At 42.8% G+C, this 18,368-nt stretch overlaps 1 protein-coding gene across 4 annotated transcripts; it reads left to right on the forward strand.

Moving 5' to 3' along the window:
- Window positions 1-1,573: 1,573 nt before the first annotated feature.
- On the forward strand, window positions 1,574-18,051 carry pacsin2 (protein kinase C and casein kinase substrate in neurons 2). Of its 4 annotated transcripts, none has more exons than XM_018747442.2 (11): window positions 1,574-1,735; window positions 7,845-7,915; window positions 9,001-9,157; window positions 9,318-9,553; window positions 11,126-11,281; window positions 11,360-11,535; window positions 11,762-11,882; window positions 13,528-13,643; window positions 14,807-14,941; window positions 16,154-16,329; window positions 16,479-18,051. In XM_018747442.2, exons 2-11 carry the CDS (start codon window positions 7,859-7,861, stop codon window positions 16,589-16,591), a joined length of 1,443 nt encoding a protein of 480 aa, XP_018602958.1. In that variant the 5' UTR covers window positions 1,574-1,735; window positions 7,845-7,858; the 3' UTR covers window positions 16,592-18,051. The 4 variants fall into 4 exon arrangements, with proteins under 4 accessions (XP_018602958.1, XP_018602960.1, XP_018602961.1 ...); XM_018747443.1 differs by lacking the exon at window positions 1,574-1,735 and adding an exon at window positions 5,727-5,836; XM_018747444.2 differs by lacking the exon at window positions 14,807-14,941 and having other exon boundaries at window positions 1,575-1,735; window positions 16,151-16,329.
- The last annotated feature ends 317 nt before the right edge of the window (window positions 18,052-18,368 follow it).

The following is an 18,368-nucleotide window of genomic DNA, read 5'->3' on the forward strand; positions in this document are numbered from 1 at the left end:
CATCGAACAAGCTGTTATTGATAAGAGACAGATAAATACAGTTAAACATTTATGTCCTCCTACTGAATCCTCACTTAACACATAAATAGTACAACTCAGTCCTCTGAAAGGGATGTATGCTTGGTAAGCATTTAATAAAATAATGGTACAAAGTTCTGCTTCCTGGGAGTTTTTATGGGGGAGGGTTTGGTTTTGATTTATTTAATTACTTGGACATGAAACTGCATTTGAACCGTTTATTTTACATACACGTTTATTTGTATTAGAGCGTAATCTGATTTATTTTTTAAATTAAAGACATATAATGTTGGTGCCACCTCATTTCCTTTAAAGTCGGCAATAAAGTGTTATGCTATTCATCAATGCCATCCCGTCGCAGATTAAATTATTAATTACAACTGTACTGCTACCCACAAACACAGAACAATTGCATGCAGTTGTCTAGGTTACCCCGGGTCGGCATGACATAGTATTACAGTATTTATCTTTATTTATTATTACCCTTAGGCGGGCTCCCTTTTCCAATAGGCTTGCGATGGTACAAAATCAATTTCACGATCTACTCTCACTCATTTGTACAGCAGCGTATTCTTACTGCACCAACTAAGGGCAAATACACCGATCAAGGGTACAATAGCAGGAGTTCGACAAGGAACCTTCAGATTACAAGGTAACGGTCATAAAAGCGATATAGTACCCACAAAACGTGAAAGAAGAGAAGTATGAAACATTGACCATTGTTTTGCAGTTGTGGTGAAGATCGAGTAATAGTTTTGAAAGCTTTGCCAATAAGTGTTGTAAGTCGAGTGCACACACCAGTCCGGCACTGCGGTCTAGTTTTGTAACAGACAAACACTGGAAATAGAAGTTCTCTGCACCAGCGAGCTGCATCCGAATGTGTTCGCCTCGCCTCGCCTCGCCTCGCCCCGCCCTGCCGTGTGGTGACGCGCAGCTGCCTCGCAGGACCGTTATCTATTTTTCGCGAGGGGTTTTTTTTTTTTTTTTTTGTAATCTCCGCACGCCGCAGCCTCTGGGGCGTGCGCGGTCACGAGAGCAGCTCGAGGACGCGGTGACAGCGTAGTAAAAGGGAAACGAGACTGGCCTTTCCATCACCGCTTTCACTGCAAACTGTGGCGGCGCGAGGAGGAGCGCGGAAGGGACACATAGTAACATGTTACTGAGAAAGTGAAGAAATTAATGAGTAGGTTAAAAGTTCTGACTTTGCTGTCTGGGTAATTTTGCGCTTTCCAAGTTGGTTTCTTCTTGGCACAAATCAAAAATGGTTAAAATGTAGAAAAGCACTACTTACTGTGGCGCAGGTCACCAGCAATAATATTATATCATGTGCAGTTGTTTTAGATGTCGGTTAGTAACTGTTAACAATTGTGTTTTTTTTTTTTTTTAATCACAGGTTAAAGGAGGTGTTTCTCAATTTTTCTCAAACGAACACTGAATCAGCGGAGTGTGTAAAGTCCGCGCGCCGCTGCAGCCCGTTGCACAACGAACTTCCCGCCCTCCTCAGGCGAGCTTGAGCTCGAGCTCGAGCTCGGGTTCGGGGCGTGACGTCAGAGAGGCGCGCCGCTCGCGCTTTTGAGTCCGCGAGGAGCTGCCCACAGGGAGGGAGAAGACGGAGAGAAAAAGGGGAGTTTCGCGGAAGCTCCTAATTTACAAATTTCCTGATTTACCGACTTCCACGTCCTGTCGGGTCCTTGTCGCGTTGGTTTCCAGCACCGAGGTGAGTGAGCGGTGCGGTTCGTTACTCTCCAGCCGCTGTCATAGTTTCGAATCTGTCTGAGTGTCTCTAACTAACTTAGTTACTTAGTACTTAACTGCCCCGGGGGCAGCTTGCCTGGCCTCGCTCGAGTCTAGTGTTCAACGTGTGATGTCAGTAGTAATGAGAGTGGGGACAGACAGCTCCCATCGCCAAACGAAGTGCCATTCGCCACAAATGTCCCTGCGAAAACGTTCCTGTTTATTTTTTTCTTATATCGGCGGCGCCGGAAGTTCTAGTTACTCTTCGCGAACGGAGCTCGAGCTCGTGTAGGAAACGGGTTTTTTGATGAAAAGTTCAGCTTTGTCCCAGACAATCAGTGCTTGTGGGTGTCGGCAGACTAAGCCGTCGATCTGCCTTTATTGTCATAAACTTACTTAGTCTTGCTTTCTGGTAAGTGAGCGAAGACCCCACATACATAGTTTTGTGAAGTAAACTCTTGCACGGAATTACTCTGAGTCTGAGGGGTCGGGTGTGGCTAGGGGACAGAGCTTCTTCGAAGTGTCATTTCAGTGTGTCATCTGTGGCTATGACAGCGCTGCTGGTCACCTTTAAATACTGTTAACGATGTCTTATTCCACTGGCTGGTCTACATTAGCTTTCTCGACCATGTGTCATTATCTGTATTATCTTCTCCATAGTGACGTTCTCATTTGTCCCCTTTCTTGACTTTGCTCCATGATGACTGCAGACCTTTGAGTTTTTGCACTGCATGTTCCCTTTTTTTCGTTTCCATTCCCCTCACTAAATTTGTGGTGAAGAGGACCTCTCACGTGGTTGTCCACCGGAACTGGGTCTGTCCACTGCATTGCTGAGTGCACTGCACTCTGGTCCAGCACCATGCTTGAGCTTTCTCGCTTCTACCTGCTTCTGCCTTATTATATGACAAATGGTAGCAGTTCCTGTTTTTGTTCGTTGCTATGAAAGTCGCCATCCATTTGCACGTTAAAAGAGTAGTGCAAACACAGGAAACAGTTTGAAGGACTATAGTATGTGAGAGATATAATATTTCATTTCCCCCCTCCTTGCAAGAATTTATCACCCCCACGCATAGAAGTGCACATTTTGCTGCTTAGAGATTTTAAGAGTAAAAACAGCATTGTTCTGAAGGGTTATGATCCTGTATTCTTGATTTGTATCTTAGTGGTTGTGGAAATAGGCCTACTGCTTATGAAGCAGAAGCTTGCCATTTTAAGTGTCAGAGTAAGACTTCAGTTGTTCCTTTGAGAAGGGTAGTTAACCTGAATAGCTTCAGTGAACTGGTGGCAGAGAAAGGACACAGCTGCCAGGCACTAATGGAGCTGCTGTAGCAGGTGATTCACAAGTTCTTATTGTTATGGCAACAGAAACTGTTTGGCCTGGGAAAGGTGGCTTTGATCTAACCGCTTTGCTCTGTGCTCTTGCTGAAATGACATGCTCTCCGGTCATCATTAGGGATGGATATCAGGTAGTCCCATAGAAACTTAGAGAACACTGGGGTTAGGGGAATACTGCAAAAAGAAACTAAAATATTGAAAGGCAGCTTGAAAAACTGCAGACCCTAACATCATTTTTTTTTTTTTTTTTTTTTTTTTGACTGCCTGTTTAAACAGAAGCATCCATAATCTCTTTTCTTGTGATGGGGAGCAGAGGACCATTAGCAGTTCACCATAGGAAGTGATTCCCATGTGTTTCACATAGAGGGTGGTTTGTATCTGATATCTGTTGTCTCAGAAGTAGAGCTGGGATATGTGGGGTTCAAGTCGTGGGCACCAGGTCATGTATTCCCTCAGGAGCTCCACCCTTCAGGCTCCAAGTAGGTGGAAAAGCTGTCTGCTACACCTATACTGCTGCAGTGGTTAGAGCTTCTGTCTTTCTGTTGTGCTTTGTGAGCTGATGATATTGGTAGTTGTGTCCTCAGGCACTAGGAACATGAGAAAATGGCAGCCCTTGGAAACCTGAGAGGCTTGGTCACATTTTCAGTCAAATAGAGTAGGTGCTGGGTATTTATAAAGGAAACATTAAGTGGCAATTGTGCAGACGTATGGGTACGCAATACAGTGTACATCCCTGAAAGATGTCTCCTGATCATCAAGGTTTTTGTATGAATAAATCCCTGCCAGTTGGACTGACATGTGGAAACTGTGTAACACTGCTGATGAGGTATCAGACCTCGGAAAGAAACTGATGCTTTAACGTTGTTGTAAATGGACCGTTCTTTTCCGAAAAAGGTGTTTGAGGCACCGTACCTGTGTGGCACTACAACTCTATATTCTCTGGCAGACTTCTCTATAATGTTCATAGACAGACACATGCGTACTTCTTTACTGTCTGCAGGAAGAAGGTTGAGTTAAATAGTGTTGCGTAGCTGTAGAAGTTGTAGCCATGTGCGTATAAAGCTTTGCTGAATTCTGTTATGAATGATTAGGTCTGCCTCTTATCTTTGTCATTAATTTCCAGAAGTTTCAGAAACTTATGAGTCGTAATGGAGACATTCCAGAGGTTAAGAGTGACTTAATCGCATAGGAAGGCTCGATGAATTGCAGTACACTGATACCAACATTGTTGCCTTTATGTTCCCATGGCTACCAAGTTAGTCAAGTAAACAACTGGCCCTACTTCTCTTTTAGGCAGCAGACTGCTAGCACTGCATTGGGATGGATGTACAGCTAGAAGCAGGTGTGAGGGTTTATTCTGGCATTTGAGGGGGTGACTGTGGCTGATCTTTAAGCCTTTAGGTCCAATGTCTGTCCTGGGTGTTTCCCAGGACACATTTATAAGGTCATACGGACCAATTGTGACAAGTTATAACTGAGAAGGGAATTGAACAGAGCCGTCCTAACATCACATGTAATACATAAATTGCAAGATGCACCCAGCTCTGCTTTTTGTGCTCGCAAAGTGATCCAGTGAGTCTCTTCCCCAATTCTTATTATTTTGAAGAGTTAGTCTTTCCTGTATGTTGTAACGTTTCACAAACATTTTTCATGCTCCTTTGCAGCATCTCTTTCCCAGGGTCTGGTTCAGATGCAGGACAAGTAATGACTTTGTATTTGCTACAGAAATGTAAGGGGAGGACTTGGATCCAAGCTGGCAGTGTTGCTGTTTGTCTTTCCAACACAGGGCTGGGGCAGTGTGAGGCAAAGAGGGCAAAATAACCGCTTTCAGGGCAACAGAGGAACAACAGAGCCTCTGTCATGAGCACGAGAGCTTTCTCAAGTTTGACAGCAAACTGAATAAGATAATAATTCACCACAAAATCTCATGATCTTTTTGATTCTTGGAAACTCAGCTATGAGATAAAACAACACCACCAACATTCCTTTACCTGGTGCCTTGGAATGATTGCATCAGACCCTGAAATGACCTCTGCCTGTGTTTCTGTGTGCACGGGTGTGTCCCAGGTGTGACTTCTGACTAATAACAGAATAGGGAACCTTGTGTGTGTGTTTGGTCCTGTGTGCTTTGGCAGCACTTATGGAAATGTGTCCTGCTGTCTAATGGGGGTGGAGAGGGTGCTGCTGTATAAGACTGGTCTAGGTGTAAAATGTTTGTCCACTAGTTGCTGGTGGCACCCATATTTAGCACATGGTGATCTTGATCCCTGTCAGTCAGCTCTTCTGTCTTTCTCTGTTTCCAGGGTGGCAGTGCAGCATAAAATTAAAGCTCTACTTTTGAAGAACATCCAAAAAAGCGTTTGAGAAAGATAAGAGACAGTGTCAGGTACCAGTGTTTATTAACAGCATATAAGCTACTTGCACAAAAAAGGGATGTCTGGAGACTTGTGTAATACTGAAATGTGTACATGGCCTATGCATAATCAACTATTAATACATTAATCCAGGTCTGGATGTGCAGTATCAGTTGTCTCTCACATAGTGCAGATCTAAGTTATTTCTGTTGCAGTTTGGACTTGCCACTGAATCCTGATAGTGTGGTAGCTCTTAAACACCCTGTTTTAGATGGCAGTTATTGTCATTTTTTCCCTCTTATTGTAATTGTTTCTTATCTTATCTTTAGAGACCTTGACTGGGCTTCTGGACAATGCTTTAGGCCATCTGTCTGACTGGCAGTTGTTTGTTGCATGTAAGTAAAGAACACTAGTGGTGTGTGTTCATAAGGAAGGTTCAGCCTGCCTCCCTTTCCTTGCTGTGGTCAGTGTTGGAGCCTGGCCAGAGAGAACTCATTCAGCACCCCCTCTGCCTGTTTCTTGGTTGTCACTCATTCCTCCCCCAATTGTTAGGCACAATATTATTTTGTTTATCTGTGGCTGAAATCCACCTTTGGGAGCATGGAAAATACGATCAGGTTCCTGCTGTGGGTCTTTGTGGTCACACAGAGGGGAAAAGCCGCATTAAACAGCCCTGTGCGGAGGCCACCCTCCCTAGAAGAATGGCAGGAATGTTCATCGCTTCCCCTGGAAAGAACATGCTACGCTGCAAAATGCTGAAGCCTGACAGGGTCGGGCAAGGAAGGGCAGTCAGAATGACTAGAGGGAGGGCCTTCCTTGGGGTCAGGGATCAAGATGGTGGAGGTTTCTGATGATGAGGGGTATTTCAGTTTTATAAGCATTATACTTCATGAAGTTGTGAGCATTGCAGTTGGTTTCCTTTAGAAATTTTTGCTTGCTAGGGGGATAATATAGCAAATGCTCCACATCATTGAAGGACAGTTTTGCAGGCAACATTCCTGATTAGAGTGTTTTTATTTTAAAAACCACACACTTTTATGAACATCTGTGCATAAGTTTATTTATAGTATAGTGCTATCACCATGCTTAACATTGGTGGCTGGGGTTTTGTTGATATTACTATTACAATGACACATCATTGCCATATGCTCTTAAGTCAGGGATGGCTGCACATTGTTGAAGTTGCGTCAGCTAAGTCAAATAAGCCTGAACAGTAGGACACATTTGGACTGTCAAAGAATAAGAAGGCACCTTTGATTGGCCATGTGGCTGTAGTGAGCTACACCCTCTGACTCCTTCAGCAGTACTACAGAAGTTGTAGGTAAGGGAGCAGTATGCGGTCACAAGTGTTTCAGTTCTGGGTGTAATATTGCCATTATGGATTTTGGATATTCCTCAGTATCTGGGCCTAAGGTAAAAGGTGGCTTTTAGTCTTTCATTTACTCCAGATTTATAATTAGATTGATTAAAAAAGATGAGAGCCTGAAGGGCAGCCTGTAAGTTACATTCTCATGTCTACTTAAGAAGTAATTCTGGCCGTTACAGTGCATCATGCCAAAGGCAGTGAATGCCTAGTACAGGACTTGACATCTTTTCAAGGCTGCCTAGGTCTATAACAGAACAGCCAGAAAGACAGTATTTCACTTGATTCTGAGTCATTGAGTTAGGCCTTGGTGTATCGGTTGCCATTCATTGACCCAGACAAAGATTGTCACTTAGTTTTTAATGTCAGAGTGGCAGGTGTCACTGAGTTCTGTGTGTGTATCCAGCAACAGGTTTTCGTTCTGTTTTTTGATCAAGAGCAGTGGCTTGGTGTCTCTCAATTTAATAAGGAACTATGTAATTCAAGGAGCAGTAGGTTGAAGTGCAGCTCATCCTGACAGTGTAATTGGACGTGGTTACTTTGGCAGTGGTTTGGGATTGAGTTGGTTATGCAATGAAAACCAGAGTTGAGTCTGCTTCCTCTTCCTTTATCCTGTCCTGTGCAATTTACAACTGGTGGACTGAGGTCTGTAAAGGAATCCTGTAAATGGGGGTACTGAAATAAATCTCAAAGGTGAGCAACCAAACACCCGAATGAGCATATCTTATTCATTCCTGTGATGCTACATTGCAGGCCACCAGTTTTGGCAGCAGCAAGCTCTTTCTCGGAAAACTGCTTAGGTGTCTTGACGTTTTCTTCAGTTGGAACTGTTGGCAGATCTTTGTATGTGCATATGAATGAGTGGCTTCTCAGATTTGTGTGTCTGAAATGCCAAGAGATGGAAGAGGTGGTGGATATTCTAGATTAACTACTTCTCAAAACTAAAGTCGCTTTAACCCATTAACCCAGTTCTCATATCTCTATGACTAAAAACAATACTTTTGACACATTTTTGTGTGCATCTATGTGAACTGTTGCAGCTCCTGAAACAGCCATGTCGGGCACTTATGATGACTCCATGATTGATGTCTCCAGTGACAGTTTCTGGGAGGTAAGGTCAATCTCACACTGGCACACAAACATTGCATGGCTTTGCACAACTGGTTAGCATCCCTGCTGGAACACATTCTGTGTAAAGAGATTGACACACAGAGACAGGGCTGCAGTCACCATTCATCATGGAGTTGGATCACTGCTGTGAACTGCAACCTGTTCTTCATAAAAGGGGGGGCCCTTCTCCTGAAATGTTGGCTGCAGAGCACTGCACAGCTGCCATTGTCAAGATGTGTCCTTTTTTAATCTCTGTTAGACTGGTTGTGGTCTTGTGTGACTTTCCACAGTGTCAGCCACTGCTTCTCCTGGAGTTTTTCATTCTTTGAGTGTTTCGATCTTTAAATCAATAGCGCTATGATTGTGGTAACAGACATTTATAGCAAAAATCTTCCCGCAGTTTTCTTTTTCCTGCCCCACAAGCATCAGATCCCCAAAGGGAGACAGTTTACCCCTCTAGGCCATTTTAAACAGGGAATGCTGGCAATATGTAGCTAATTTACTGTAATAATTTTATCTAATTATTTGTTTCAGCAAAACAAACCAGAACCATGTCTGTATCAGAAATAGTGCGGTGTGCCTGCTAACGAGACAAAGATCATGAGTCTAAATTTAGTATTTTTAAATCTGAAAAGGTACTACTCATATGTTTATAATAGCAATTCTTGTGATTCTTATGTCAATAAAGTGCCTTTGCTTCAGAGTTAAAATTTGTGCATGCTGATTATAGTATGAATGCACTACCCTTTCAAGATTTCATATAGCACATCAGGGCATATGGACCCAAGGCTGCACCATGTGTTGCCAGGACTCATAGGTTCTTTCCCCCTTGAGTGCCCTGTCCCTCCTGTATCCCTGCAGTGTGTTAAGATGACAGTTTTCTTGGAAGGCATCAGAGGCACTGGACTGAGTTTTGGAGCCACTGTGGACAGATGCACTTGATACGGAATCAATACAAATCAAATTTTAAGGGGCTCTAACACAGCCTTTGTGGAATGTGCTCTGTAGAATTTCACTTGCTCATTGCCCCCGACCCCCAATCCCCCTTCTCTGGGGCTTCACAGAATTTTCTTCCGCTCTTGACAGGTGGGGAACTATAAGCGCACAGTGAAGCGTGTGGATGATGGGAACCGCCTGTGCAATGACCTGATGAACTGTATCCATGAACGTGCACGCATTGAGAAGGCCTATGCCCTGCAGCTCACCGAGTGGGCCAAGCGCTGGAGGCAGCTTGTAGAGAAAGGTGAAACTCATCTTTCAGTAGACACAGACCTGCCAGTTTGTCTTTGTGCCTTTTCAGAAACAAGAGCAGGCTGTACTCTGGTTTGAGCTGCTCATTGATTTTGTCTGTTTGGAGCAGTGCAGTGTTTTTTGTCTTTGTCTTTAACCCATGTTGCCTGCAGGTCCACAGTATGGGACTCTGGAGCGTGCCTGGACTGCCCTGATGACAGAAGCAGAGAAAGTCAGTGACCTACACATGGAAGTCAAGACAGTGCTGATGAGTGAAGACTTTGAGAAGATCAAGAACTGGCAGAAGGAGTTCTACCACAAGCAAATGATTGGGGGCTTCAAGGAAACAAAGGAGGCTGAGGATAGTTTTCGCAAGGCCCAGAAACCCTGGGCAAAGAAACTCAAAGAGGTATTGTACCACTCACAGACCTGCATATAATAAAAGCTTCATAATACCCAAAACTCATTTTACACTATTTAAACTGCACTACATTGTCATCTGCACTCATATTTTTCTGCTTTGTGGTTTACAACTGGAATAAACCCAACACCTGCACTCCTAAAATTATACTGACTATACAGTAGCATATGGTGCATTCGGTTACTTTGTGTGGTTGAAGTTGACAGCCTACCGAAAGAATAGCCACATCCACATGGCCACACCAAGCAAAGGATGGTTCTCATGTGTGTTTTGGAAGTACCCAAACACCCTGACAGAAAATAATAGATCACTCTTTGGCTATATGCAGGAAAAAAATTCATAGTCACTCTTGGTGCACCAAAGACTTTGTGTATTTTGCTTTAACATTGCCCTCAGTGTCCTGCTGTGCTGCAAGCTTGTGGCATAGCTAACTTGATATAAATCACATAATGGGATCCTTTGTGGGTTTACACTGCTGCAGAGCAGGTCACCAATCAGTTGATTTGCTGTTATCCTGAAGGTCTTGTTCAGGAAAAATCTCTTCCATGGATTTTGATGTTATTTTAACTGTAACCTGATGTTTTTTCCCATCGAGTCTGGAAAAACCTGCAGCCAATGTCATGGTCTCAGTGGTTCTTTGCACGATCCTTATTTGTGTTTGACATCTGTGGCAGGCTAGTAGCAAGAATAGTCCTTTGTGTTATGCAGGTAACTTTAATCAAATTGTAAACAAGTCTTACCAGTTTTACTGCAGTGGCTTTATTTGCTGAGTTAGGTGTACTGTGGCTTCACCAGTTCTCCACAAGGTGTATAAGGCTGTTTGCTATGCTGTAGGACGTTACAGTATTTTATTTTACCCCTTCCTGTGAAGCTTGGCACTTCCTTGATGAACTACTATAACTCCCAGGCCTAATCTGGTTGTGAGACTTTGAATCTCACTGCACTAGTAGGTAGATATTTTTGACGGAGTCCCTTATGAGGCAGGCTGACTGGCTCACGGCGCACCCGTGTTTGGCCTTTGTGACCGAGGTCCAGTGCCTGACTGCATAAAGATTTGCTTAAGACAGCTTTGCCTTGTCTAAGGAAATCAAATCAAAATACTGTTCTAAGCACCTTAAGTGTTTTCCTTTGCTAAGGGAAATGATGAGGTTTAAGGTGGCTACTGATTTCCTTTCAATCATGTGCTAAATATTTGCCTTGAAGATGGTTAATGAATTTTTGTTTTAAAATTATGTACTTACAGGAAGTAGTTAGAATTACATGATACCATTAAGGAAATACATAAAGGTGCTTTTGCTTACTCAAGAGATCCTTAATGTTAAAATTAAGGGGGACATTTTTAAAAAGTGCTTTGTGTAACCAAGCCCTGTAGCACTATGTGCAACTGATAAGGGAACAGCTTGCTTCTATGGCCTTCCTTTGACCTCAGACAGGCTGATCAGGAAAGCAGGCAGATAGTGGTTTCACTGGCAGTGTGGCTTCACATAAAAGTGATTGTGTATCTGCGTCCGTTTGTGAAGTGCTCTGTTTAAGAAGGAGACCTTTTTGTTGTTCCTGCAGGTAGAGGTGATGAAGAAGGCCTACCACTCAGCCTGTAAGGAGGAGAAGCTGGCCACAAGCAGGGAGAACAGCAACAAGCTGGAGAACAATGCCAACCCAGAGGTACAGAAGAAGCTACAGGAAAAGGTAGAAAGGTGCCAACAGGAAATGCAGAAGGTCAGTGTGCTTCTGTGCGTGCATTCGTACGTGCGTGCGCATTTGTAGCCCTGCATAACCCGTCCCTATAATCCTCAGACAAAAGAGCGTTATGAGAAGGCGCTGGAGGAGTTGGACAAGTGCACACCACAGTATATGGAAAACATGGAGCAGGTGTTCGAACAGTGGCAGCAGTTTGAGGACAAAAGGATCCGTTTCTTCAGAGAGGTGCTGCTGGAGGTGAAGAGTCACCTGGATCTATCCACCAGCCACAAGTAAGCAACTTGACCACCGTTATTTATTTCTCTCTATCCCTCTTCTCACCCAGCACTCTGACTTTCCTGTGCTCTCTTTTGCATGATCACATCCCTCTTTTTCATCATCAAAGTTTCAAAGAATGTCTCATTTCCATGGCAGGATTTGTTATATTACTAAATATTTATGCTTGGCCACTGATTCCACCTGATTCACCTGATGTGATCTAACTGAAACTTTTGTCAGGTTTCAGTCTGTATACCACACATTAGCAGACACGATCGAAGCTGCGGATGCCCAAGAGGACCTGAAGTGGTTCCGGTCTAACCATGGCCCGGGGATGCCTATGAACTGGCCCCAGTTTGAGGTACTTTTCAGACCCCAGGTTCATCTACAATATGTCAGAGGGAGAGCGATAATGGTCCCTGGTAGGTTTTGAGTTTTGTGGTGCTTAGTATGTAGGAGTTTCTGTTTATCAAAATCCATATGCATTAACTTGAAGTACTTTAATATCTTCATAATGAAATGCCACTTCAGATGTGATATTGCCTAATTTCCATTGCTGTTGAAATATACCCCATCTTGTACTCTGGTATATTTGATCCCCTAGCTCTTTCTACTGTTTTCTCTAAAGGGTGTAGCTGTTTAGGACCTTTTGGTAGAGATTCTGAGATCTTTCTTTTCCACTCCCAACTAATCCCCCTCATCACTTTCTGAACCACTTATTAGAATGTGGACCGGTCCAGTCCTCGATCCCGTATGCGAAAGTCACTTATAGTGAGTTCTGCATGGAGGATTCCCCTAGTTTACTTGATGGCCATTGGCTTATTCCTGGGTCTTTTCTTTTCAAATGTTAAATAGAATTGGAAAACACCCATGTGATCCATTCATCTGTGGAGTCATGTTCAGTGTGAACTTTGTGCAGTAACAAAAGCCCACTTACTTGTCAGTCAGGCTGACTGGCAGGTGCTCCACTCCGTTTAACCTGTAGTTTGTATTGTAAGCAGGCGAGCCTGGTGGGGGAGATATGGTGTCCAGGTACCCTGGGAAGCCTCATCAGCCAACAAATCTTGGTTATTTGAAAGCTAAATTTGAGGGGAAGCTTTTGTTACAAAACAAGTAAAGTTCTAAAGCATATTAGTACAGTATATTTTCTTTTTCTTCAAACCCTGTGCAGCAGATCTTGCTTGTAGAGACCCCTCCAACACCATTCTGTGATGAGATGTCATACGGGTGTTTCCCACTTCGGCCTCAGTGGCGCAGACATGTTTGCGCATGCCGTTCAGAGTTGGTCTGCATGAGCGTATCTGTGTTATGCACTCAGCTCATATTACAGAAGTTGACTCTGCTTTTTGTGTATAATTATTAGGATTTTCACTGATATTGTTCTGTAGACAGTTCTGAAGAGTATGCAGTGCTTAAGGTTGTTGATCTTCCTACTCAAATGTAGCTTTGGCTCAGGTGAGGATTGGTGTGATTTTGCATTGTGTGCTGAGGCAATATTGTTGAACTGATAACATTTTTAGAGCTGAATGTGGCTGGCTCTTCTATAGCTGTGAATAATTTTTATCCCCTTAATTCACATAGATTTCTGTGCAGCCATGGAACGTGTCACAGAAAATATTAACATGCAAACAGCCGAGGTGCATAGAAATGCACATCTGTGTAGAAAGTGTGCAGATAACAGCACATTTTCTCCTTGAGACAAACTCTGGCAGAATCAGTGTAACCTTAGTTTCCAGTCCTGAGCCCACTGCTGTCATCTATTATAAACAGTTGCATTCCAGCTCTTGAATTTGAGATATGCAATATGATTACACACTCAGTGTCTCACACCCACTGATACATGCCAGCTTCTTACGAATATGTTTCTTGGGACAGTGAATATTCAGTGCAACTTCTCTGCTTCCTGGCATCAGCATTTACTCTGCATTGACTACTGTGTGAGAGAGCTTTAAAACATGTTATCTGTTTACACTTAAGTGTGTGTTTTGTGTATGTGCTTGTATCAGGAATGGTCTATAGATTTGAACCGGACCCTCAGCAGAAGAGAAAAGAAGAAGCCAGGTGACGGAGTAACCCTGACCAGCATCAGTCAGGCTAGTGAGCCAGTGGCCAAGAGCAGCAGGTAACTGCACCTGTGTCCTCAAGGACATTGACTACCCTGCTCACACCTCCTCAGCCTCTATATAGAGTCACAACAGTAGGTCACTTGTGCTGGTGGGCAGGTGAACCACACGCCCCTGATGAATGTGTCTCCCAGCTTCTAGAACCATGATTAGACCACCACCTCCTCCAAATAAAGTAGACTCTGGCAAAAGCACATTGGAAAGCCAGGTTTCTCTTTTCTTTTAGAAACATCAAAGCTGTGGCTACAGCAAATGCTCACTTTAATGGGGGCGGCCTGGAAGGAGCCAGCTTGAGACAAGGCAGAAGCCTGAGGAGCTTATACATGCCTAGGCAGCATCCTCGAGAGAGGCATTCCACAGTCAGTCTTGTAGGGGAGGGGCAAATTTTAACTCTGTGGACACCTAATGTCTGCCTTACCTGTAACTAATGTAAAGAACAAGTTTAGCTTAGAAGGGAAGGAGTTAATGTTACATTTTGAGCATGTTGTGAATCCAGTTCTCCACCAACTTTTGTTTGCATTCTTCAGAACTTCACGTCATCAAGTTGCGTAAGCTTCAGTCCAATGTTCTGTTCCCCATACAGGATTTATATCTTTACAGCTGTCCTCTGATGTTTTAAGTCTGTTGTTGGAAATGGTAGAATTTACTGTTTAATCTGCGTTTCAGTGCTGTGTTTTGTTGGATTGATAAATCATATATGTCCACTCTGAATCATACTGCATAAAAATGACAGGTATATCATACTATAAATGTGAGCTGCATTGTTCCTCTTCTCAGAAAATATATTAAGGATACTGTAGTGAATTTACAGAATTAAAATGGGATAGCTGGTAGCGTAGTGGTTAGCACTACTGTCTTTGAATCCAAAGGTTGCAAGTTTGATCCCCACCTTCTGCTGTAGTATCCTTGAGCAAGATACTTACCCTAAATTGCTCCAGTAAGATTACCCAGCTGTATACAGGGGTAAATAATTGTAACCTTAACACTAAGTCTGCTTTGGAGAAAAGGATCAGCTAAAGGAATAAATATAAATGTAAAGTGTTCTGATGGGTAGACAAGCAAGAAACCATAATGATCCTGAGCTGAGTTGTCACAGTATACTGTTCCCCATCTTGGTTGAGTTCAAGGTGTGTCACCATGCTCTCTGTCTCCATATCATCAGCCTCACTGTATCCAACAGTACAGAGCAGGTGGGCTCTAACCCTTTTGAGGATGATGATGATGAAGAAGAAGTACCTGCAAAGCAGCACAGCAGCAGCCCTGTCTCTGTCTCTAAAGAGGAGGTTAAAACTAAAACGTTGGTGACGGAATCCTTCCCTTGTTACTCTTTGGCACTCTGCTCACTGTCCTCCCTCCCTGCGTTTGTTACTCTCACTTCCCTCGTCCTTCTGCACCCCATTCTCTGGTTCCAATGGAAGCCGTGTCTTGAGCAAACTGCAGTCATCACTGTATGGTTGTTAAGGCATTAACACAGAACAAAGCCATCTCCTGCTCCCCTCTGATTGCATATTATCCCTGACCAGTATGCATTTTCCACATTGAGTGGTCCTCTGCGCATGGTGTGCCAACACCAGTTAGACACTGGTGCATGTACAAGAGCTGCTGGGACAGCATTGCTTTAACATTAGCTAGAAGCCAGAGCTGACACCACCTTTTTCTTTTACCAAATGAAATTGTCAACTAATTTCTTCAGTAAAATTTTTAGATCGGCCATACTGGTGGAAAATTCTGTTAATCACACTATAAGCAGTGACAATTCAGTATTTGTGGTTGTTCACTAGACCAAACATCACTGGCTTGTGTTAAATTTCTGGCCATGCCAAACCTAGGCAAATATTTACTTTAAGGTAGGACAGCAGTTTTGGGCTGCACTGCAAACACTATTTTTCCCATAATCCATCTGACACACAGCAGGAAGAGGACCATTTTCATTGTATCGGCACGTTCTGGCTGCACAGGTCTGACTGCGCTAAAACTTGCCCCTGTGTGTGTTGTCATGTATTTGTGGGGTCTGTGTTTCCTCTTGGGTCTGGATGTTCCAGGCACTGGTGAGTCTCCTGCCCTCTGCTGGTGTGCGGAGGAGCAATGTGCATGGATTTTTGGCCTGCTACCAACTGTTCAGTTGTCTTTACCATGTTACCTTGTCAGTGGTCCCCTTCAGCAGCTGGAACAAAGAAAGCAGATTTTAATTTTCACAGACATGTATGAACCAGCTAGATCACAACTGAAACATTGCAGCGTTACATGTGTTCAGAACCTGCATCTGACTAACTGAAAAGTCAATCAATGAAAACATACACAAAGATAATGAAATATTGATTTCAGGATGTTTGGAACACGTAACATCCTGTGTTTTGTCTTTCTGCCTCACCCTTAATGTCTCTCTTTGTTCCCGACTTTTGTGCCTGGCATGCAAGGCATCCAATCAACATCTTTGAAACCCGTTGATTGCTCCCCATTGTGTCCCCATTGTGACTGGTGTTTAACTGGCTGCCTCCTCTGCCAGCAGTATTGAGAAGAATGAGGACTGGTCAGATGATGATTCGGGGAATCCCTTCGCTGGCAACGAAAATGGTAATGGGAACCCATTCGAAGAGGAGCCATCATCACCAGTAATCTCGGTGCCAGTTCGTGCGCTGTACGACTATGAAGGACAGGAGCAGGATGAGCTCAGTTTCAAAGCAGGTAGGGAAGAGGAGCTTATAAATGCATTCAACAGGGTTAATGTCAGCAAATTTATTAGAACTTGAAGAAAGTTCTATTTACCAATTTTTTTTTTTTTTTTTTTTTTCCCCCCCATGCCTACTTATTTTATTTCTTTCTCTTCTCAAAAGGTGATGAATTTACCAAAATTGGAGAGGAGGATGATCAGGGCTGGTGTAAGGGCCGGCTGAAGGATGGGCAAGTTGGACTGTACCCGGCCAACTACGTAGAGGACATACAGTAGTGTGGACAAAAGGGCAGTGATGTCTGGCCAAGGTCCCTGCCCTTTGCCCCCTAGTGGACTGGGGCTGGACTGGGGTGTAGAGAAAATTTCAAAGAAGACATTAAATCTGAGAAGGACTGATTTACCCTTCAGTCCTTTGGAACAAGAACCCAGTCAGGACATGGACATACAATGTTTTCCTTGATGGAAAACAAACAGGACTTTTTTTTAATAAATGTATATATTACAGCCTTTCAACTTCATAGGTAAACCTTTTGTGTTAATGTTGTGGTCTACTCATTTCTCACAGCAGTGACTACAAATCTGTAGAAAGGCAGCAGCTAGCAGAATTATGCCTAAACAGGAGACATTTTTAATTAATTCTCACTTTTCTAAATTGCTTATTTGGGCAAGAACTTTCTAATGCATGTTCTGTGAGTGAGGTCAGCCAGGTGATTCAAATGCTAAAGGCTTACTGAAGGAAAAAATTGGTACTTGTTTGTTCATTTACTCATTGTAAAGCCTGAAAAGGAGTGAGGGATAGTTTGCAGTGAAGATGAAGCAATGGATTATTTGACCGGTTTGTGAGATGTTAATTGTAATTTTGTGTATGCTTTTCTTTTTGAGCTTCAGCTGTTTAAGTTAGTAAGACTTCATCACTAAATTGTATTGCAGTTTTGCTCACAGTGGGTCACTGTACTTAATGGTTGTGCCTGTTCAATTGTCCCAGAGAATGCTTTGAAAGAAAGTCTGACATGAAGCTTTAGTATCTGTTCATGCACTGGATGCTTCAGACCAGCCCTGGAAAGACCTCTACCCTTTCATGATGGATGATTATGGAAGCATCAAGCCTCAATTGAATGTTTTGAGTATTTTGAAGAATTATAAACTCTGCTTTTGTGCATGTAAATACCAGTGAAGTTTTAAACATTTAGCAACAAATTCAAATTTGATTAAACTTTAATTTATAATCCATCTGGAGAAATGCTGTGGTTTTAACTGCATGTACAATAATCTTGTGATTGTACCTTTTTTTTTTAAAAGAAAAAAAAGAGGCTTGTATGATTTAGGAATGTTCCTTGTAAATACATGATGTTCTGTAGTTTCTGAAAGTCACCACAAGAATCTGCTGTGAAGTAATTCTACCAGCCCACTTTTTGCCTTTTAATTTTGATGCTTTAGTTTTATATATTGCGTCCAACATTAACCCAAACGTGTGCTAATACTCTTTAGCGTTGTGTTGGACACTTGATTGTATTTTCAGAGACTATCATGATAATTGTTTTTATTTTTCCGCCGATGTTCTGATATTCTCAATGAATGAGATGATCGCGATTTTGCCAGCAGTGATCCAGGTTTACGCTGCTGGGTAGATGACTGTGAGAATATTGACGTCTGTAGCATATTCGCAATTTACTCTTTGCACAGTTGAGTTTTTAAGTGCTGTTCGACACAATGAATAAAATACTGTATTTAATGCAGCCACAGTGCTAGAATGGTCATTTTCTTCTTTTGACAATTATGCTCTTTATAATTCTGGTATGTTTAAATGTTTGTGTTCTAGGCCAGGGTGCTGCCTGATAAATTTTGACATGGGTGGGATGTATATTTTAGCATTTTAATAGTCTTTTCCAACGATCATCATTAGACAATGAAGCACCATGGCGTAAGACTCTTTCATATGTGTTTATAAACAATCTACTTCGGAAGACCGGTCAGGAATGTAATGTGCGTTTCTTGTAGTTTTATTTTTCCTCAGTTTCCCATAATGCATTTAGACTAGCATTTGTAGCTGGTG

Source organism: Scleropages formosus, chromosome 2 (genome assembly GCF_900964775.1).
Source record: "Scleropages formosus chromosome 2, fSclFor1.1, whole genome shotgun sequence".
Taxonomy (NCBI): Eukaryota; Metazoa; Chordata; class Actinopteri; order Osteoglossiformes; family Osteoglossidae; genus Scleropages; species Scleropages formosus.